The 24,763-nt window shown below is 31.3% G+C and overlaps 1 protein-coding gene across 6 annotated transcripts in view; it reads left to right on the top strand.

Annotated features, from left to right (window-relative positions):
• LOC124359162 (glutamate receptor ionotropic, kainate 2-like) overlaps nucleotides 1–24,763 on the top strand; it is a 145,606-nt gene that overhangs the window by 73,147 nt on the left and 47,696 nt on the right. For all 6 annotated transcript variants that reach the window (XM_046811667.1, XM_046811666.1, XM_046811668.1 and 3 more), the window contains exons 3-5: nucleotides 19,530–19,691; nucleotides 22,817–23,068; nucleotides 24,041–24,216. In XM_046811667.1, the coding sequence (XP_046667623.1) occupies nucleotides 22,870–23,068; nucleotides 24,041–24,216 (375 nt within the window). In that variant the 5' untranslated portion in view covers nucleotides 19,530–19,691; nucleotides 22,817–22,869. The remainder of the gene's footprint in view (nucleotides 1–19,529; nucleotides 19,692–22,816; nucleotides 23,069–24,040; nucleotides 24,217–24,763) is intronic.

Genomic DNA, 24,763 nt, shown 5'->3' on the forward strand with positions numbered 1-24,763 from the left:
CAGTGTGTTCGGCGTCTTCACTGCCTAGTGTGAAGTGGTCCTTCTTAATCGAGCCTCTAAAATATTATTTCACGGTTCTATAACCAAAAATTCATTCTTTTCACCAATCATCTCGAAAATCCTGCCAAAAGAAGAAATGTCAGACACTTCAAAACCACTAGGTCCACTGGTAATGAATAAAATCTTATGGGACCGTTTAACGTCAAGTGCATGCACGACGAAGCCACATACTTTCTTGAAGAATGAGTGGTGAGAAACCGGCAAAGATTCATTAGGTGACTACTGGAATGATCCAAAACACGCTGCCTTGATTCTCTAACAAAATAGCGCTGTTCTTTACGCTACAATGCATTTCAACCCTTGCCTACGAAAACTTAAAGCTACCTTCGCTTTCACATCACTATTGACAACAATCGAATCATCAACTCCAAATTCCTCCATTGCTTCCACGCCGAAGGTTAGAGCTATCATCATTTGAACGTCGCCGGTGAGTCAACGGAAGGACATTTAGGAAAACCTAGCAACGGCTAGATGTTCCTTCTCAACTCTGGCCTACATGTCGCCGAACAAAGTGATATATACACTGGAATAATCCGACATCTTCTGCGTCTATTAAAATCCATCCTACATTACCAAAATCTCTTTATTCATTGCTGTTCACCCAGTTATTGTCAATATGATACTCTCAAAACACTCTTTGGTTTTTAAATAAACCTCTAGAATATCACCACAGCTTTTGTAGCGAGCAAAGCAGCAGTCGTTAAGATCGACCCAAATCTACTTGATTACTAATCTTAAGGGAACATAGGAATTATTGGATTATTCTTTGTAGCAAAGGTGACCATGAAAAATCCATGCTACACCATTACATTCTTGATTATAGTTACTACATCAATTACAGAGCTTCATTTAGTCTCTCGGAACGTAGTACATAACCTAAGAATCTTTATTATTATGTAATTTTATATTAATAACAATACAATTAGTTTGAGAATTGACCTGGAAGGTGCAACACTGTCTGACTCAGACCTTTGAATAGTGTTGCATGAGATCAGTTTTTAAGCTTTATTGTTGCGTATATAAGACTCTTCTTACGTATGACTAGTGCCCCCTCCCCCCACCACAATAACGAACAATGTCAGATCCTATCAAGTTCCGTAAGGTATATTGGAGCTGCTGTATACAATTATTCAGCTATACAACTGTCTCATTTAATCTGTCTTTTCCTCAGACAAGGACAGATTTAAATTAAAGTGATATAATTCCCTAACAAATTATATTATTTTCCAAAGACTTACGGTTATTCACAGCCCATCTTTCCTACATCGCCGAATGTGTACTTCGTGAGTTAACTGTTTGCAACTAATCCTAGACTTACTTCTTTCACTACATTGATATTGAGTAACATTTATTGTAAAAAAATATGGAAACAATAACATTACAGTAAATTCATTACTATAAAGCAATCTGTTTGTTAGGCTACATCATATACAATATTTTCCCTATGCGTTTTAAAACCGGTTCAAGAATTTTTGTAGCTCTTTTTACGCAGGGAACCGAAAGTTAGGCTCCATTTGGACGGAAGCCTGACCAATGTTGTGATCTGGTTAATCCTATTGTCCCCCCCTGTAGGCATAACCCCGGGACACGACTTTTAAAAGCTCTTGTCTTTTGTAAACGGTCGCTGCAATATTCATTTTGAGCTTAGTGTTTTCTGACTTCGTATAATATATTTCTCAGTGAGAATCAGTCTATTTTTGGTAGAGAAGTAGCTAATAATCTTCTGGAATTAGAATGCATACATGTTGTACCGAACTTATTTTTATAAAATAGCAAATTAATTAATTTTAAATATTAAAACTGTTTCTAAACTGTAATACGAACAAACATTACGAAATATATTAAAGTGTATATATTAACATAAAGTGTTCAGTATAAAATATTGTAATAACTTTTAAAAGGTTATTACAAATTAAAAGAACTCATTAATTTCTATAATCAATAAAAATTAACATTATTTAACATTGAGAAAAACGTATTTAAACATAATTTATTTACAACATCATATCGTAAATAGGCTCTCAAACTTTTATATTTCGAATGCATAAGGTAACAGTACATCTCATGCAACAATCTGTATCTTTGCATCTGATGCAATAACCTGTATCTTTGCACTGCTATGGCTGTTCCCGTTATTTTCCAATTCCCCTGTTCCTTAATGTAGAAATCATTGGTAAATTAAATTATAGGTAATCAGTGTCGCATCCATCACGGCAATGGGGGCTCGTGTAATTTTACGCTTTACGTATATGCCATTGTTTCATACGCTTTTTGCTTTGTAAAAGGCTCTAATTTCAGAGAGCAAGTTTCTAAGTTTCATGTTAGTGCTTGTTACTGTGTTACTGTTTTAGTTTTAGCTTTACCAAACGTATTATACATAGCTTGCTACAAATTAAAAAAGGCGATGCATGTATGTATCTCCAAATCATTTAATGATTCATTATAGCATGATCTGTATTAAAGAACTACCTGTTCATACGTAATTTTAATTTTAATTGAAAAGTAACCATGAGCTAGAACCTTCCAATATCTTATTTAAATAAGCTTTTTGTAAAACAATGCCACAATAATAACAGAGTAGGACGATATAAGAATTGTTATTACTTTTAGTACTTAAAATGTTCATATAAAATCAGCCTGCCCCATTATATTACTTTCGCATTGTACTTAAATTATATGTAAGCCTATGTGTTGTTTGGATATGTTCTTAAATAAAACTAAGCTCTTCCCATGTGTCAATTTAAACGGTGTACTGGTAAATAAATTATACAGAATTTAAATTATTTAACATAAAAAAATTTTAGTTACTTAACCAATTTATAATAGTTTGTATGTTTTCTATTATATAGTACAATTCTAGCAGATACCTGAGCACGCAATTTAGTAGGATTTTCGCGTGTATGAGCACTTCCGGTTCGAGCGAATTATATAACCGGTGCCAATGTTGGGTTTGACTTGTTGCCACAATCTACACAATATAATAAAAAGTGTATATTTATGGCTATTTAAATTTATTTTAGTCTTAGAATTTTTTCTGCCATACTATAATTTATCTTATTTTCACAATCAAGGATATTACCATAAAAATTTTAAAAATACACCACAAATCCTTTTGAAATACATTCTTGGACTTTTTAACTTAGGTAAAATGTCTTGTGACTTGTTATTTAAATAGGTAAATTCAAAATAAACACAATGATATAAAAAAAATTCATCTCTACGATGGTCCTAGCAAAGTTTAAGGTTAAACGATCCCTTACGTAAAAGTGTGTAAATTAAGTCCTGATACATCTAGATATGTTCCAAACAGATGAAGATATCAATGTACAACCTTTACCAAACTTAGTACATTACTTTTGTGGAGGTTTTGACGGTAAATAAATTTAAACCCTTTTTTAAAAAGGGGGTAAAAGGGGATAAATTTATTTTTTTATGGTTAAAATAATGCAACAAACTTATAATTTGGACAATACCACTTTCATGCCCATATCAACACAATGCATGCGAGATACCATGTAGTACGACTTTTTGGGGCCCAGCTTATCCCATACGTATCTAATAATTTTGGTATGCATAGTTTTGGTAAGAGGCGTCTTTTTCTACTAGTCATTACAATGTATGGGTTTATCTGCCCCCCCCCCCCTCAGATAAACCAGGGGTGAACTTTTTTCCCCTAAAACAAGGAAAAAATTAATTTAATATGTATAGTAAATGTTAAATTTTAATATCTCAATCCATTTGGATTATATCCAGGCGTATCAGGAATCAATTTAAACCCTTTTATGTAAGGGGTTTTGCCGATAACTTATGCTATAATCGTCGTAGAGATGTTTTGTTCCTGTCATTGTGTTTATTTTGATTTTATCTTGCAAATAAAATGTCACAAGAGAGGGTTACAATTTGAAAATGTAAAGTGACCCCCTCAACCCCCCTTTGAAAATGGGAGATATAGTTTTACCCTCCAAAAAGTCCATAAAAGTATTTCCAATAGACATGATAAATTGCATATCGATATCGAATATATCCAGGTGTATCAGGACATAATTTACACCCTGAATTTATATATATATATATATATATATATATATATATATATATATATATATATAAGGTCTGGTAGTAAAACATTACGATGCAATCAATTTTACTAAGGTTAAGTAAATATTCAGGGTTAATAAAAGGTCTGGAGACCCCCGACTAATATTGTAACGGCTCACACGAGAAAAACTTAACTCGCCACACATTTATGTTATATTATGAGGTACTTTTTGGGCATAATTACTGCTTCATTCACAAACCCAAAATGGGGGATTTTGGGGGCAGCTAAAAAATTTTAAATGTAAAGCCCCATCAAGTGACCTGTCATTTTAAAGCCCCTGATAAAAGAAAACAAACAACGCAAACTAGAGGTCTCTATCTTAACCCAGTCAAAAATTAATTCTGGCTTATACAATTTTCAATTGGCAGTCATTTTAAAATAAACAACATTGACTCATTAAAATAAACAATATTCATTACGAAACACAGCCATAACATACACAAGTGTAGCAATTGTTTTTACAAACTACAAAATAGTGGTCGTTGACCACTCATCCTCGCCACTTATAAGATTATTTGATATGGTTTCATTTACAGCAACAAAAGAACCCAATATCAATTATCTATAAATTTAATTTGATATCCGTACAGACTCCTTCTGTGCCATGGACCAGTTAAATGTGTCATGATTGGTACACTTGGAGCCAATTTCATTGTAGCACCACTCGCGTCTATCCGTAAGCATTGTCATTTGTGCTCAAAGTGTTATATTTAAATATTTATTTAACCTTAGTAAAATTTATTGCATCGTAATGTTTTACCGATTTCATGTACAGGTTTATGTGGGCTTAGGGAGAACAATTTCCTGTCATGTCCCCAGGTCGTTTTATTTAGGAGATTCTATGTTCTCAATAGATTTTTCTAATTAAGAATTTGTGTTCCAATAGTCAGAATTGTGGGTTCAGTAATAAGCAAACTATTGGCTTTAAGCTTTTTACCTTTATAATATGTATGGTTTAATTTATGGAAATATAGAAATAAACTGTACGTATTACATAGATTTGTATATGTTAATACTTTTGAAAAATGACTACATAAATTCACCAATTTAACTACCTCCTGTTAAAAACCTTATAAATACATAGTGTTTTGCAAGAGGTTTGCACCACTTCAGTATTTGATATTAGACACGAAAACAAACGAATAGTTCACATAGCCATGTGTCCTATCTCGCTTCTTTTAGTGTTTGTCCATATTGGGTTTATTTTAATAATCATATCTCAAAAGTCATTCGAGGAAATAACATAAACTTTGGCAATTATTTTAAGCTAATAAAAGTAAAAAAATAAATACTAACTATTAATTTCCATTTTAAAATGGCGATAATATAAAGTTTTCATACTTGTATAGTATATACTCGACTCTCTGTATTAAATCGAAATATAAAACTGATCTTGAAGTGAAATCATTTATCGATTTAAATTCATGCATCGAACATTTCTCAAGACTCAATCTGAAAACAAACAGCTCAAAATCAAACTCAATAACTTTTGGCCTTCGGCATCGACAAGAACAGGAGTATCGTCCCGCAGTAATGATGGACGATGTTCTCTTGGAAGAGGCCGAATCCGTTAAGTTCCTTGGAATGTACCTTGATCGAGGACTGACATGGGACTTTCACATTGACAGCATCTGCTCCAAGGTTGCTTCTGGCATTTATGTTTTGCGTAACCTTGCAAAATTCTGTTCTATTGATGTATTAAAAACTGCCTACTTTGGCCTGATACATCCATATTTGTCTTACGGCTTAAGATTGTGGGGCAGCTGTTCTAAATACCAATTCGAAATAGTATTTAGAGCTCAAAAGAAAGCTATCAGAATTATTTACAAATTGAATTTCAGAGAGTCGTGCAAAGATGCCTTCAGAGAGCTTGGATTGTTAACTTTACCCTGTCTCTATATTCTCGACGTCGTTCTATACTGTCGACTTAAATGCGAGTTGATCCAAGGCAGTGACGTCCACCAATACGAGACAAGAGGCAGGGACAACTTTCGGATTGTTCAACATAGAACGAGTGCATTTGAACACTTGCCGTCCCAAGTTGGTGTGAAACTGATAAACAAGCTGCCTGAGGGAATAAAACATCTCATTGATTCTAAACTATTCAAATCTCGATTAAAACACCTCCTGGTGTCAAAGGCGTTTTACTCCGTTGAAGAGTTCATGTTGAGTTGCTGGGATTAAAATTATTTAAAACTATTGAAAACACGAATAAATATAAACCCCCAGTTCTGTTATACAATTAAATAGCAATAACTGCAATGGAACTGTATATTATTATGAATGTACTTGACGCATGCATACAATGTAATAATTGTTTGACGCAATAAAGGTTATTATTATTATTATTATATAATATATATAAAACTATTGAATCTGCACACTGTCGTTTGGGAGAGACAGATATGATTGTAGCCACTACTAAGGGGCCTGTTGAAGAAAATCATGACAAAGAAGAAAATATTTTGGAAAATTTTGAGGAAAGCCCAGGTACACTTGTAAGCGTAAAGTAAATTTCAAATTGACTAAATGTTAAACACACTGGAAAATGGTGGACGTTTCACTCCAATGGCCTATACCCATTTCACCTTCAAGACTACCCTCCAAGGAATGAACATAATTGGTAACTTAGAAGTTATATTTAAAATCTAAATAATTTTAAGAATGTGTTATTTACATACGAAGCTACAATTTTTCAGAGATAGTATGATAAATTCTTTAACATGCATTCTTGCACACCAGAGAATCCTTACATGTGTGATTCGGTCTCACCAACCCTAATATGCTTAAATGTATGGTTCTGCAGAGCCACACATTCTTCGGCTCCATCTCAAAGGAAAAAAATTTCCTATAGTCTGAGATGACCTTCACCAGATTTCATGGAAGAAGTTCAACTCTTAATAAGAGAAGACAATGGTCTGCCAATTTATTTCAGTATTACTGCGACTAATCATTTCAATGGATTAACAACTGAAATGGATTGGGCGTAGAGGAACTGTAATTACAACAAGTTGTACTGCACACATAATTTATAAAATATTGTTTTACAATCTAATGCTACCTTAGTTAGTTATAGGGACAGACAATTAAAAACAGAAGAGTATGGAACATAGATTTCTGATTTACAAGAATTGCTCTGACAGGTGCAAGGAGGATGCAACAGCATTAGGTTTACTGCGGGGCTATTTACAATATCAAGAAACTCTTTACACCACAGAACTGAAGCATGCATTGCTGAAAGAGGGCGCCACATTGAGCAGTATTTGTAACTTTAGATCCGAATGTAACTTTTATGTAAAAATAAAACTTCTGATGCATATACGTGTTACATGTTATTTCGAAACAGTTGCCATAACGCAAATGTCAATAAATAAAACAAAATATAACTTAGTTGAATTAATTCTAGTAAGAAGGACTAACCAATCACTAACAAAAAGTTGTCTCAACTTTTTGCTACCTAATTTTCTTGTATCATGACATGCTTTCGAGATATTGAATAAATAATAATAATGTAAATAACGTGAGAAAAATTGAAAATTTTTTAAATAATTCAAAATCTGCAAAAATTCTAAAGAATGAGACAAAAAAAATTAATTATATTTTCTGTACTTCAAAACAACTCGAGATTTAGTATGCATTCAAAGGCTATAAGGATATAAATGCGCTAAATTAGTCAGCACTTCTCCACTGCAAGAAGAATTAAAATATCCATAAGGGGGAGAAACACAATATGACAACACATGTATGGCTCTCGCAACAAAGATAAGTGTGCGCCAACAAAGGCACTAACGATGGATTAGGACACATATCGAAACGTGACTCTCATTGTCTTTAAGTACTACTAACAGTGGTTTTAAATATTCCGAAAAATATCACTGTATAACGTTCATATTTAAATCCTTTTATTTATTGTTATTTACCAATAATCAATTATTATTAAATAAGTATTTTACACAAAAGTTTATATATAATTTAAAGCTCATGAACGCTATCTAATATATGGGTACTTAATAATGGCTTTTATAATAATTCACACGAAATTAATCATATTTAGGCATATAAAATTTTCTTCAAAAATATTTTTTGGAAATAGTTACAGTTTATTCCACGATTACTTACCATGCAATAAAATTTCAAATGCTTATAATTAATTAATTTTGATTTAACTTTTTTACTTACCTTAAAAACATATTTGATCACATTTTCTCAGATGGTATAATATTGTAAACTTTCATAGATTGCAAACTAGGAATAGTAAAGTAAACTAAATTCATAAATGGCACTGATGTAATATGTTATTATATTCAATTCAAATATAGAACCTATTCAAGAAATGTTATATTTAGCATTTTACCTGCTTTTAATATAATTGTTTATGGAAGTTACGACCTCAATTTAAACAATCCTATTTTTTGGTTGTTTCAGTTTATCGAAAAGTCCTTCAAACAGTATTTATACTAATGGAAGATTTATCTTGGGAAATTACGAAATGTATCTGGATCCACAGAACAGAGGATAAAATGTATACAAAGTATTGAGGAAATATCATTGATTATTATTTATTATACAACAACCAAGTTCCTCAAATGCGATATATTTGAATAATAATTAAAAAAAAGCTAAGTAATTACAAAAATAAAGCCTAATTTTCGTTTTAAGTAGGATTTGAAGACAACTTCCTATCGCAAACGCTCTGCAAATATAACAGAACATCTGGTAAATTTTCATAATCCGTATATAACAATATCAACTCATGTATAAAACATGTGTGTCAGAGCGTATGTTTTCACAATATATATAGGCTTGTCACTGTCAGAGTATCAAATTATAATATATTTTAAAACAAATTTCCTATAATTTCAGTAAACGATTTCAAAGGGAAAACTAGTAAAAAAATCAGAAGTCATTGATGTAAACAATTACATATTCACCATACGAGCAAAACGCTAAATGAAATAATTCTAAGCAAATCCAACTAAACTTGTAAATGTTTGTTAGTCAGCTTCAATGGAACATTTTCAAAATAGGGGGCGTTCGCATTAGTGAAAACAATTTGTTTACGCTTCTACTACATGAGCAAATCATTGTGTACTTAGTATTGCGGCCGTTATTTTAACAATAAATGGTTTTATTTCAGCTGTTATTATTCATCGTAGAGTAGATTTAGAATACCAAAGTAATTTACAAAGGTTTGTTTTCATGTAAATGCTTCTGTAAACTTTCTATAGCATTATCCAGCTTGTGCGTACAATTATAAAATATAACACGTATCTGAAATACATTTGAAAACATAAATTCTAAATCATTAATCTATAACAAGTTTGCTATTGTTGTACTTTTTTAATTGTAAGGATTTTAAAAATTCTTCTTTTAGAGTCGATTAGCTATCAATAAGAATATTTATAAATTAGAAATTATTACATTAAAAATTACTTATTCTACACGCGTTAAGCTTATAATAGAGAAAAGTTACGGTATTTTTAATTTCTACAGTTTAAAAGCCATATTTTTGTTATAAACTTTCATTATTGTATTGGTTAGTGATGGCGAAGATTATAAAAGTTGTAGTGGTAAAAATTTACATAATAGACATTAAGATCTTCATACCAACATCGCTATACAAATTTCTTTATAAAATTAATACATTGTCTCCATGTATATATTTTGAAACGAAATTAACTCACAGAATTGACTTTCCTTCCTACTATGCCTTGAGGAATATTTTAAAATTACGAATTTAACATTTATATTATAGGATGACTAAACTTTCTATTTATGAATTATGAAATGTCTGCAATTTTTATGTTGCACTTTTATTATATAATAATAAACGCTGCATTATACATGCCGATGGCTTGATCCATATCTCTCAGCGCCGCTGTACGGTACTTGAGCACGTGACCTATTGTATAAAAATTGCCTTGTCAGTAGATTTGAATTTTACCCTTGAGATATAGCAGGTAACCTACATCTTTCTGCCAAGTTATCTAAAATATTTACTGTTACTTTGAAGATAAAATCATCTCATTAAGCTAGACTGCTGACATGTTTTAGATCAACTGCAGCCTTTGAGTTTAGTAACACTTAATTTTAAGTAGTAAATTTAACTATAAGGTTCAATACTGTTATAGTGAGCTTGTAGAGCTGATATCTGTTATATAATTCAATTACATTTCAATAAAATAAGTCAGTCATTATAAAAATTTTACATTACAAGGTAACAGTACGTTACAGCTTGTATATATGTACAGTTTATGTGTATGTGTTGGTTATTAAATTCTTTAGATATTCTGCTGACATATTATTATCATTCCGAAAAGAAATTTTTACATCAAAATAAAAAGCCCACTAAGTAATAAGCATTACTAAAGTGCAGCCAAACTTTACATCAATATACAACTCATTCTGTAAAGTATTTAAAAAAGGATAAATGAGATTATTGTGTTTTTATAAATTAAGTGTATCCAAAAATGTAAAATGTATAGGTGAAATCTTTTACAAGGTACCTTGCCACATGATAGATTCACATTGTTTAGTAAGCAGGTTTAAAAGCAGTGTTCACATAAAAGTTTCGTTAAGCTAGCGAGGGTGTTACAACTTAAGAGTGCGATGATGTCAAATATTGTCACAAACTTTTAACATGGACTCCAATATATTATTTTATTTATTTGAGTAAAAGTTTCACCTGTTAAAACACGCATTACTGTTCCGATTGTGTTGTTCCTATTTATTTGTTCACCTGTTTTCTTGTTTTCATAACGGCTACCTATAAGGCCAGAGTAAAAATATTCAGTAACGTTTACTTAAACCCCATGGCGAGACATGTGATTTAAGTGAACTCAATGTTTCTCCTACATAAGTAGAGAATCATGCAAGATTTCAAATTTATACGTTAGCGTGTTTCTAAATACACAGACTAACCGAAAGCCATACAGCCATAATTTAAACTTTATCAGCACCACGATTTCTTTGCGAAACCTCAGCTAATAACTTAACCAAGGGTTTATCAATATTTTAAAATTAAAACAAATTATATTATCATGAGAAATGATCACGAAAATTTCATTACGGACGGACGTAGACACTTCTATACTAAATTATACTTCTCATTTCGAGTATGTACACATATTTGTATCGTGGAAACAAGTAATACTCTTCTATGTCACATGTGAAATACAGTTAAACTGAACTAAACATTATTCTTCACCCGCAGCACCTGAATCAGGAGCCAGTGGAAAATTTGTTTTCGTACGTTTAATTTTAAACGTTTTTAATCGATTACAAATGAGCACTGAAATAATAATGTCTAAATATATATATATATATATATATATATATATATATATATATATATATATATATACCCCCTATTCAAAGTTTTTATTGAGCTACATCACATTAAATCATAAATACTTCCACTACGATTACTAAAGACTAGGTATACGTATAATTTGCAAATTTTAGAATGTTTTACTACAGTCCTCTAATCATTTCTCTCCATTCCTAAATCCTAATTACTCTGAGATTGATGAGGAAATTATAGTGTTTTTCAGAGATAATCGATCATTTTCAGGAATGTTTATTATGACATAAAAAATTAAATGCTTATAGCATATTTGTTGTTCAATAGGAAATTGCGTTCCGAGCCGTGTTTAAATGCTAGTGTGTAATATATTATAAAAAAACAAGAGTAACTTTCTTACAAAAATAATTAATACATGTAGGACTTAAATATTATTTTTCTTCCTTCTTAAATTGACTATCATCCCAAAACAAAATGTTTTAAATTCATATTTGATAATAGCTGAGCTTATATATATTTTACGTTATATGTATTTAACCTATACGCATCCTTCAAATTATTGTTTTACATGAGGTTGGTATACCTGCTGGTGGTTTAATCACATTTCTACATGAGGACTAGTGAGATATAAGTCTCATTGCAAAAAACATTTCAATCACAACTTGAACCTCGATCATAAGGTTTGAATTGCTACTCGTGTAAAAAGGTTTTACAGGATTTCTGGTGTCTCAACGTGTCAGTTGACGACAGCATTCCGAATTGCGATTGGTGCTGGTTGTGTAGGTTCTCCTACTAATCAGAATTCACAATAGCTGTGTTTATATGCAACAATTTTGAATAAAGTCTAGTGTCATAAAGTTCAAATTCAAGACAATATTCCATTAGTAACAAGGGACTCGTGATGTAAATTTGCCTACTAGTCGTTTATTCTCAACTTTTCATGAATGCGTTCCAACTGCGACTGTGGCTAGTGATATAGGTATTTCTGCCAGTCCTGTATTCAGAAGCTTGCATAAAGGCTAGTGAAATAACGTTTAAGATATTTTAAGACAACATTCCAACCGCCGCATAGTTCTAGTGATCAAGGTTTAGTTACAAAATTTCAGTCGTGACATGAGGGGTGGTATAGGCAAACACCTACTATTTCCTGCAATCACATTTTTAAATGATGCCTTCTGATATACAGTTTCCATTGAATGCAGTGCATTGCTATCAAAACAGGAGGCTGGTAGTATATGCTGTCAGTTTTTTATTTTCAAAGTTTCATGAAAGCTGATTATATATAGTTTCCTCTTGAAGTATATTCATGATTGGAAATACATTTCAATCATGACATGAGGCTGAATATTTAGTTTGCATGCTACTCGTGTATTCAGCATTGTTCATAGAGAGTGGTAAAATACACGTGTAATTTAAACTAGTGTATTTTTCTGAGCCATAGCAGTATGTGGTCACATATACTGCTTAAAGTTAAGTATATTGCTAATAGTGAGTTAAGACTTGCTGTGATGTTTGATATTCTTCTACTTAAATTTCATTATTTTCATTACCATTCTGATATTGTATTGTTTCTAAAAGGGAGAAAAAATTTAAGTTGGCCAGTTTTATCAACTATAGAAAGTTCAACTAAAGATTTTCCTGAAAAGGATTTACTTAAAAAGCAGTTAATAACCATATAAATAAGAAATTCCATTTTAAGTATTTGTATTTAGAATAATTACTAATGACACAAATTAAATCGTATTAGTGGCAAAGGACTATCGTTATCGTGTTATTGTATTGAATAGTAAGAATTTATTTTTGATAGTAAAAGAGCAACTAAAGCAGTTCCTATAATATCACGCAAGCAACGATATCACAGTATTGTAAACCATGATTCTAGTATCTTTGTTGCACCCTTCTCCAGTATCAAAGACATGCTACTGTGCTACATTTTAACCACCTCCAGATAAATCCATGCCACCATGTCGCATATAAAAGTTTATATATTATATAAATACCATGATGAAATTAGACTGACATTCAACATAAAAAAGTCTAATTCTCTATCTGTACGGTTTATTTTTTTGAACCCTGTTAATTCTATTATCTGTTTAAAATCCAAGAAAACAATATTCCTGCATCTAACTGTCACACCCATCGTACTTCCTTATGCAGCACGTCCAAATAAACAAAAATAATAGATAAATATGAGCATAACATTTTTATTAAACATAATTAAGGGATCATTTAAATTTCTACATCAACAGTACTGATAAAAAAGCTTCGGTTACAGAAAGAACTTGAACCTACTCGATATCTAACTCGTTTCCTAGTCTGATGCCTTAGACTGTGCGGCTACAGGCTTTGACATGGGTATAATATTCTGATATTATGGCTCAAATTTTGTATGAAGTATTTTGAGTCTACATTTTTCTTCATAAAATCTATTTAATCCTTACACATTTTTCTACCAGTCCGTAGTAAAGATTTTTAAAGAAAATTATTAACAGAACATACCTAAATACAGTGAAGGTTAATAACATTATGTTAACCAGTAGAACTAAAAACACATTTAAAGGAGATAGTTTCTTGGATTTCATACAAATTGAAGCTTTCAGCTATAGCTTCAATGTCATCTTCACAGAAAATTAAACTGTTAAGTATTTTTTACCGAGTAATTGTCATGGGATTACTGAAAAATTCGTTGGAATAAACATAGATTTCATATATGAGTTAAAGTTAAGTTAAATCTGATTATTTTTAACGCAGCAGTTTAAATTTTGTATCATCTCAATTTTTTTTCTGTTTGCAAGTTCAAATATTTTAAGTATGTTAAATTAATAATGTAATGATGTAGTGTGTTGCTACATTATTTTCAATTTATCTCAGAGCAGAAAAATAATTCTATTGTATGGAATTTACTATTTTACATATTAGAAATTCGTAAAATCATACTCATAGAGTATTTTCGTATGTCTAGAATAGTGCCGTTAAAACATAGGGGATATCTGCTCACACCTGCAAATAAATATATGTTTATAAGTAGATCATGCAGTTTTTGTCTATCTGCATGGGTTTGCAGACTCAAGTTAACCACTATAGTGTATTCTCGTTTCCAGGTAATATTCATTGTAGATTACCCATAATTTATTAATTTTAAAATTTATGGCAGTCCCTTTAAAACACATCCATGTGTTTCAAACAAGACATGACGAAGATTAGTAACCATAGCGTATAGTGGACTCATCAGTTCTAAACGAGTGCAGATGCTTTCTTGAATTGTCTTAAACTATATACAGGATATTTTCGAATGAGATGATATGTTTTAAATTAGGTATGAAATTCCACCAGTACTAGCCCAGCATTGTAAACATCAGTCCCTGTGTTATGAAGGTAAAGCTGTCCACGTTGATCCAAATTCTGGAGTGCATTTAATCCTGTTTAATAATTTATTACAAATGGAATGCGGCATAAATAATAAGCTATTTAATTTAGGTTTAAAGATTCTAACTTGAATTGTGTAGTCCTTTACACAGTTACGTTTATTTCATGATTTACCTTCGTATAGAATGCATACATAGAGTTAAATTATTTGCTGTAGCACCGTAACGTCTTACTAATACTCTTCACGCATATTCATATGATACAAAAAACATGAAATATTAAGGTTTCAAGTTTTGTCTTAGCTTAGTGCCAGAAAGATATGAAAAATTAAGTAGTAAAGTATGGTAATAATACAGCAGTAAAGTATTTATTATAGTAACATTGATATTAACATGTGCTTTAGCGTTAACTAATTCTCAGATACCTCCTTTAAGGAGATAAAATAAATTATTTATTACAATATATTTAATAGCGGAGGAAACAATAAATTATATGTCCATATGACGGAAATGATTAGAAGCTTGGTTTGTAATATTACACACAACAAGATTGAGTAATTTAGTAAAATATTAAAATCCATTTAAATATTTTTTGTGTTCAAACATTTGGCTTCTCATTCAAACGAGAGCGACGAGCTGAAGATTAGAGCCAACAAAGGCATTAATGATTGGAGAGAAGAGTGGAGACTTTCCAACTCTCTATTGTCTTTTATGACATGGCTTCATTCTGTGCCTGTGTATAAAATTCATTGATGAATCTATCGATTGGAACTTTCAAAAATATTCCATGGTTGTATATTTTGAATTTAATTTTTATAGTGTGCATAATCAAGAATTTTATTGGCACGAACATAACGTAAAAGTGTTAAAAATATAACATACGCTCTCTCCAATTCCCATTTTTTCTTCTTCGATTTTAAACAAAATTCACACACAGAATGTATTTATTTTTGTGCCCAAATAAAATAAAAACACATGCCCTGACTGAATACAACAAACTATTTGATAAAAACAATCAAATTATAAGATATAACACAAATATTGCTCCTGTCACGCTATAAATGTATATTTTATACGTGGCTGTCAGCATGGAAACTAAATGAAGTTACATTGATAGTAATACCTTTAATGTCTTTTCTGTGCAGCAGGCCTTCTTCTTTGTTGTTTTCAGTTGTACAATTTCTATGTAAAATGGTGTATTGCCGTGAATAAATAAATAAATAAATAAATAAATACCGTAAAACCTATTACATATACATTTTATGTTTTGAAAACTCTTTAATAATTCATCTAAATGTGTTTAAACATTTCTGAGCTCACTGTGTTTAAAACGTCTCGTTGCAATAAGAAAATTATTATTTAAATGCAAGGAGAGGAATGAAATTCATTTATAATCTTCGAAGTGAAAATACCATTTAATGTGTTTTTATGTATTAGTGTATTGCAGCGTAGTGTAGTGTATTGTATTATATACCATTTAATGTATTAGTATATAAGAATAATTTGTGTAAATATTACCTGCTTACAAGAACTTGGTTGGTGTTTCTTCTTTTTCCGCTTGAAAACTTGAAACTGCAAACACCTAGTCCCTGACAATGCATCCTTACACTCCTCTGTGTATCCTTTGCATCCTTACCTTGCCCTTATAAAAAAGTCTAAATATCAAGGATCCGATAGAGACTTTTTCAGATCGTGTCGCTTACCATCAATCTGTGCGATGACTATAAAAAGGTCAAAAGATTTGGTACATACATTCATCTTGATCCAAAAATCTTGTTCATCTTAAGATCAAAGTGTCAAAGTACAGTTCTTTTATTTTTATGTCTACCTGTCTTTCTGTCATAACCATTGATAAAAATATATTTCAGAGTCTTTGAAACTTATAATATACGGGCCTGGTGCTCCAAGGAATAGGTATATTTATTTTAGGTTGAAACATTAAATAAGCATTCCTTCTGTGTTCTTGTCCTTCGTTACACTTGCTCATTTTTAAGCTGGGTTTTGCGATACTCTCTAGAATACGTTTATTCGCTCTAAAATTATTATCTATCGCACATAAGCAAACACATTTGTTGATATAATCTTATGATTACGTTTCATGATGTGAGAGAACAAGTTACTAACTCCTATTACACACCTGTGTCACAGAGGAAATGTATAAACGAAACTAAGTATAGAGAATTGTTACACATATGTAGTTATTCTAACTAGGAAGGGAAATGCTGCACACGAATTATAACATATAAAATGGCAACCTCACGAAACATTAAATCGAATACAAAGGTCTAACGAAGTCGCTTGCTACCTTTTACACGAAGTCGTGAAAGTTTGATTTGAATAAGTTGATAATTACTGTACTTAAAGTTCGGTGCAATGTGATTTTACACTTCTCAGCACTAAACTATACAGTTGCAATCTTGAAATGTTACAATACATAAAAAATATTAAAATAATTTACAATTTGATTTCAATGGCACAGGAAATATACATTTATATTCAATGTCATACGTTGCAGCTAATAATGATTAAAATTATATGAGCAATATTTAATATTTATAAACACGTAACGTATAATCTATATTTTGTCAAGGAATTATACTAACTAAAGTTTAAAATGATTGTTATACTAATGAACTTGACAATATACAAATATAACTATGCCTGTAAGGAAGTTAGTCGAGCAAGGTGTAAATGCTTTCCTAACAACAAAATTAGATTGAAAGAAAGAATGTATTTTAGTAAGTTATCATGTTTACTACAAGGTTCATATACTTCATGAAGGTCGCTACTTACGCAATGTTTATTTTATTTCAATTGCATTTTCAATGCAATGGCTAAACCGCATTTTAAATTTTGTTAAACAGTTGTGAACGGTGCCTAATTTATATACAACAGTAATAAAAGTAATTAATTCAATTATTACTTTAGCGTTAGTGAAGCCTATCACTTGGGTTGGAAATATTTCATTTGTGTGTGTCTGCCTCATTGCATCGATATCTCGAAAACGAACTGACCTATAGAATAGAAATGTTGTATGAAGCTTTAGTTTTACATAGTCAACATTTATGATAGTGCATGTAATTCTATGAATTGCTGAAAACTACCAAATAGTTTTACATTGGTCTTATGTGCATCCATGGTGGCATAAAAGAATCACAGATTATATACGTGTGTAAACAAAGTGAATAACCTCATATGATATTATAACATTCGATATAGTAGCACATGTAGCCCATTGTGTACCCCAAATTTCAATTAAATTCACTGATGTTAAATACCTTGCGCTGAAGGATTACTTAATTTTTAAAAGAAGCATACAACCCTTAAAATATGGTGAACATTCTGTGCAAATAATTAAAGGATTGTAATTTATTTTGCTTGAATATGTTTCAGCTCAGAAGTAACTGTATTTTAAAAAGTTTTACTATAGGCCGAAGCTTCATCTACATATATAGTATAACTATGAAATCGCCGGCACATTACAAACTGTTCTGAAATAAAATTAACTGTAACATACAGTAACGTTTTAACCATTATAAATAATAAATAACATGTAACAAATATGTCGTAGTCAATATATCAATAGATAACTTACAATTGTGTGTATATTATTGTAATATATTCCCTTCCTCCCTATTTAAGCATATAAATTAAAATCAAATCCCCAATCGAGGTTATCGCCAATGTCAAAATGTACATCAAATCATTCACGAGTCAAATATTTAGTTGTTTAGAGACAAATTTCTCTCATTCTCAAATGCGTGTGGCGTGATGTATAGTGAGTGCTTTCGATTGTGTGCTTTGAAATGGGCTTGACTTTCTCTTGTCAGCCTGGACTCACTGTATGTGTTTGTTTATCAACATTTGACGTTTCTGTTTTAGAGGATGGCGTTTGCAAGTTCAATACCACACATTGATTAGTGTATGTTTAAGTTAACGTCTTTAGGTTTATGATAATTAAAGTGCATAAAAAATCACAATCCCAAAAAGTCTAGATATTGTAACATATATCATAGCCAATGTAAGCAATATTTTATCCTTTCAAAGTAATATAAGTTTTTTCTTGATTTGTATTTATGCTATTCACAAAGTTAAGTTAATGAATTGTATTAACGGATTCGTTTTTGTAACGTCTGGCCATATTACAAATAAGGTAATTACACAAAATTCACACTATAACCAGATATATTTTAGACACCGAAGCATAAATTCATCGCACTTTTAAACAGATGATTGGGCTTTTGACTGATCCTGGCGGTTTCAAATTGGAATATCAGAAGAAAGCCAGGTCAAATACGCAACCAACCTACAGTAACAAAATAATTGAAGGAAACAAAAGAGGCTGGTTAGAAATGCATTTCAAACAAAGAAGGTTTGCGAAAATTCGCCGAGTTCTACTGGCAATATCTAAGAACATTTAAAAAACTGAACATTCTCGGCTGAAAAGTTAATCTTACACAATTACAGTTCTAGCATGAACCACTGGGTCTAAATAACTTCATTGCAGTGGATTTGAAAGTTCATTTTTCATATAGCCTACCATTGTATTCAACTTATATATATATATATATATATATATATATATATATATATATATATATATATATATATATATACATATATAAAAAGTACTATCAATCAATTATATTCTCAATAGTTTTGGTTTCTTTAGTCTAAACAGGTAAAATAATTGTGTTTTCAGGAGCGATATTCACCCAAGATCAGAAAGACAGTAGCACTGAATGGGCATTCAAATACGCTGTCTACAGGATAAATAAAGATAAACACCTTCTGCCAGACACCACGTTAGTATACGACATACAATATGTTCCCAAGGACGATAGCTTCCATGCATCTAAGAAAGGTACGTTACTCATATTAGGCTTATCACTTTTGTAAATTTTAATTCTCATTCTATAATATGGTAAAAGTAACATATACGCAAAAATTGACTAAATATTTTCACAAGATATAAAAACTTTAAATAAACAAGATTTTCTTTTAATGAGATATTTCACAGAACCATTATACAAAATTGACTTTTGTTTACGATTATTTATTCTCGTTCAATAATTTGCTTGCTCACTTGAGAAGGTTTTCTCCGTAATCTCAGATGGGATTCACTCCTCAAGGTTGATACAGATTATTCCTTTCTAAAAATTACTCCATAATAACTTATATGTCTTCTAAGGTATTATTGCGTACCACCAACTAACTTACTATGTAACTTTGGCTGTTTTGGATTAAAGCGGATACCCTGTCCGTGATTCTAGCGTATTGTGCTTCTTCGCGTGAATGAAGAGAGATATCTATATTTCGGGAGCCTGCGTCCCATCCGGAAATTTCCCATCTTAGAACTTGAGGGAATTTTAACCATGACATACAATTGTGAGACATTTATTGACTTCAGGGAATTTCCTACAAACCTATAAATATAGCAATTTTGAACTTAAACAACTACATCAGTGTTATACAACTTGTACATTATCAGCTTGTTCCGACTCAGCTCCAGCACCCATAGCTCATTCTACATGGAGGAAGAAACCTTGGTCTTTGCGTTAAGGAAAGGAGGTAGATACTCCGCGTAGTGAAGCTGTTTTGATGTTTTTTCAGTTATCACTGTGTTACATTTTACTCAGTTCATAATCGCTCTCTCTTCGAGTACCATCCCGTAGACTAAACTCTACTACTAAAATATTCCTGGCTAAGACAATCTGATAGACTACCATTCGTATATCTCTTAATGGAGGTATTTTCTGTTACATTTCAAACAATATCTCTCTACAACAAGCATGAACGGAATCAATGGTTAACGATATAGCTTAGCAGCTATTTCTTGTGGTCTGGTTAACACAATATACATAAGGTTTTCACATAACACATGATTAACTATTATGGTGATATATGCGACAATGAGGTAAGTATAAACACCGCACAGTGTCATCCACCGTCCGTTGGGACAGTCAGGCTGTGATCTGAATTTATGCTTTTTGTGCTTGCCACTCCACAAATGTCCATCGGATTTAAGGGAATCCCTATGCAGTAAATGTTTATAAAAATGTCTTTTCAGTTATAACTGAGTATTACCTAATAATACGAACCTAAGGAGACATGTAACTATTAGATTAGAGCGTCAGGAGCTGTAAGTATTGTAAGAAGTGATATAATTTCCTTGCTCTTTTACTGTTACTTGTTTTAGCGTATGGTTTTGGTAATAATCAAATAATATACGATTTTTAAATTTGTTTCGAAAATATTCTGTTAGTTTCAGTACAATACTATACAAAGTCATGGCGTTTTATAAAATCGCATAAGGTATGTTCTCTGGTGACTAAACTGCATAAATATGGTTAGGAAACAGAAACATGAGGGAAAGCGTCTCTTTAAGGTACTAAATGAAGCTCGTATTAAAATTAAATTAAAATTTTTTGAACACCAAGTTTTATTCTTCAATAATAAATCATTCAATAAGAAACTCACAAAAATATGTAACAAAACACTTTTTGGTTTCTTAGAAAACTTCAGCGTACTAAAAGAATGTGTTAAATCTTGACGCTTACTAAGTGCTTAGTAGCGTAAGTGAATATTGCACAAAACTCAATGGAATTCTGAAGTAACGAAAACTTTTAAACTGACAAAGCACAGATTTTAAATATGTTTCAGTTTTTCATTATTTATAAACATAAAAAAGTAATACAATAATGTGTTTACGGAAAAATTGTATTTGATCAAATGAATCATTTACTATTTTTAACCCTTTTGCTATTAAAATTTAGTAGGATACATTGTTCCCAAAATGAATACATCTGAATAGGATTGCTAGGTATCTTGTTAGGAGTTTCTTACCCCACGGTAAAATAGAACGATCCGACGGTCGACCCAGTGACGAAGTGTGATAAGGGCTCTTCATTTTGTAACACATCGGCATTTCGCGCTACCCCTTCCCTACCACGGCCGCTACTATCACCTCTATTCCTCTCCTAATCATGACCCTTCCCTCCATCCCAGCTTGTTTGTCACGTCCTTAAAACATAAAACAGATGAAAGTTTGTTTTAATCAAGGCTGTTTGACATACGTCATATCTAACCCAAATTTAATTAAAAACTATATATACTCTCTATATATACCGTATAATACTCTCGATAAAACATTTGCTTACTTGACTGATATTTTTATACCTTGATCTGCATATCTTACTTTTATTTCTTAAAAAACACTACAAGACATCTTTTTCTGAGTTGGATCAGTATCTACTATATGAAGCAAAATGTTTATCAATTCTTTGGTATTATGTTATTTTTTAATGGTAATTACGTTAATTGTATACGTATACGTGTCACAACATTCAACTTCATTTTCATTTACCAGTTCATCCTTTAGCATAGAGCTACCATAGCATTAATATAACGTACATATATAAATATGTGTATAACGTTATTTCTTTATAATAATTATTAAAATTTATTGCATAAACTATTAATATTTTCGAAACTATCCAACTATTATAGTTTGGTGTATTAATGTTAGTATACGTATACAAAACATACATTTACAACAGTATTCTTTGAAATATATATGAATTTGAAATATTTACAAGGATTTCATTTGTAATTATTTGATACATTGAAGTAAATTACGTCTAATCAAACATATACATATATCAATTATAATGTATAACGTTTTTATAAAATGAATGTTTTTTTAAAAGAAGAAAACTTGCAAACTTGTAAAAAAACTTTTTTTGTTTTGTTTGTCTCTTGTCCACTTCAAGGATTTTAGAAGAAAACATTCCTAGAAAATATAGCTGTTCATGCCGATTTGCTGAAAGTGTGTTCCGATTGGGTCCACACTATCGTCAAAGTCGAGGCTTATGTTATTCTTTATCCGCTTCTGTCATAATTTTTATTGCAATTAAATAAAATCATCACCAAAATGACAAAATTTAATTTAATTCCACAAAAATATATATTACTTATATTTGCCCTCAGCCTGCCAGCAGGTCGAGTTTGGTGTGCAGGCGGTGTTCGGACCAAGTGATCCCATGCTGGGAGCTCACATCCATTCCATATGTGACGCCCTCGACATCCCCCACCTCGAGGCCAGGGTCGACCTTGAGGCCGAGTATCGGGAATTCTCCATCAACCTCCACCCCTCACAGCCTCTACTCAATAAGGCACTGCAGGACGTCATGACCTACCTCAATTGGACCAAGGTCGCTGTCATTTACGAACAGGACTATGGTCAGTAGGAAATATCTTTATATTTTTTATATGATATAAGATTAGGTTACTTTTGTACTACTAATTAGTACATTTTTAAAATAGATTTAGAGTATTTAATTTTTTGAATACTTAAACATTTTTTTATCACTTACGATTACGGAATATAATTATTCCACAGCATAAATGTACTAAAAATATAGTTCTACAACCTCATACAGAAGAGGTTTTTAATACTTAGGGTAGTTCAAAAGGTGTTCCCTTTTTACAAGTTCCATTTGGTGAATAAACTACCAGTTGCGCTCTATCTCTTTAAGATTGGTTTGTTTGGTGTTGTGTTTACCACTCCTTGGTACTGGGTCGGACAAAGTTTTCTTTCCTTCTCTGACACTATCTGTTCTCCAGTTAGCTAACATAACAATAATATGTTTAGTTAGCCGTTGTTAGTTTGTATATGAGCTTTTTCATGTTTGGCATCGGGTGCCGAAGGGTAATACTTATCTGTTTATCACTGATGTATCTTTTACAGTTGTCAATTTATTGCAGTTCGTGTCACGCATAGAATTGTTTTTAGTTGATATTATATTTTATGACATAGTTTCCTTTTAAATGAATGTGACTTATATATATATATATATATATATATATATATATATATATATATATAATTTTAAAAATATGTAATGTGTATGTGTGTCTGTGTTTTTTGTATAGATGAATTATTTAAGCTAGAGATTGCTCAGTACGTTTACAAAAATGTAATAAAATATATCTAACAACAGCGTAAATTTAAAAATGTATTGCTTCCAACAACGAGAATCCTTAATGGGTAATTATGTACAGCTGTAATAAATTAAAATTTTCTCATTTCAGGCCATTTTTATGCATGTATGAGCTAGATTTAAGTAGAAAATACAGTCTAGATTTGAAGCACGTCTACTACGCGGGAGAGTAGTATAGTCCTCTGTATATATTCGGATATCGGGTCCACAGGTCTGGTGAAGTTACGGGAATTGGTGAGAGCTCCGTCCAAGCGAGATGTGGAGATTCACCTGAGGCAAGCGGACCCCGACACTTATAGAGCTGTTCTAAAGGAGATCAAAACTAAAGAGATCCACAACCTGATAGTAGATACTCGTCCAGAGCACATGCACCACTTTCTCAGAGGAGTGAGCTCATTGTTTATACTTAGTATTATCCTTAACGACACAAATGTTATGTTATGTTGATATACAGTTAAGCTATTGGCAACGGAGACAACATTACACTAATTATTAAGATTGTATATTGTGACAAAATTTATTTTAAAGTATACATTAATCCACCTTCACGCTGTAAATCTAGACATGTTTGTAATATATGCATATTATTTATATACTCAAAATATCTATATATCAAGTAGTGAAAGAATGAATTTTATCTCCTAAATAAAGCATTTACATTATTATATTATTAAAACAGTACTTTATACTTTGAAATAGTTATTACAATTGAGAGTTACAGTAAATTTACTAAAAATTACATAACAAATACATTATGTAGTACATAATCTACTTCTAAATTGGAAAAATAAGCTTAATGTATAACATTAAAATTATTAAGTTATAGCTTTGAAACGTACCAATTGATTTCCCCATCTGACAAAGTCAACAACTAAATAAACTGTTTAGAATGCCGTATACTACTCTATTGCCTCTTTTCATAAAGTTGCTAAGT

The sequence above is a fragment of the Homalodisca vitripennis genome, chromosome 4, assembly GCF_021130785.1.
Source record: "Homalodisca vitripennis isolate AUS2020 chromosome 4, UT_GWSS_2.1, whole genome shotgun sequence".
Lineage (NCBI taxonomy): Eukaryota > Metazoa > Arthropoda > Insecta > Hemiptera > Cicadellidae > Homalodisca > Homalodisca vitripennis.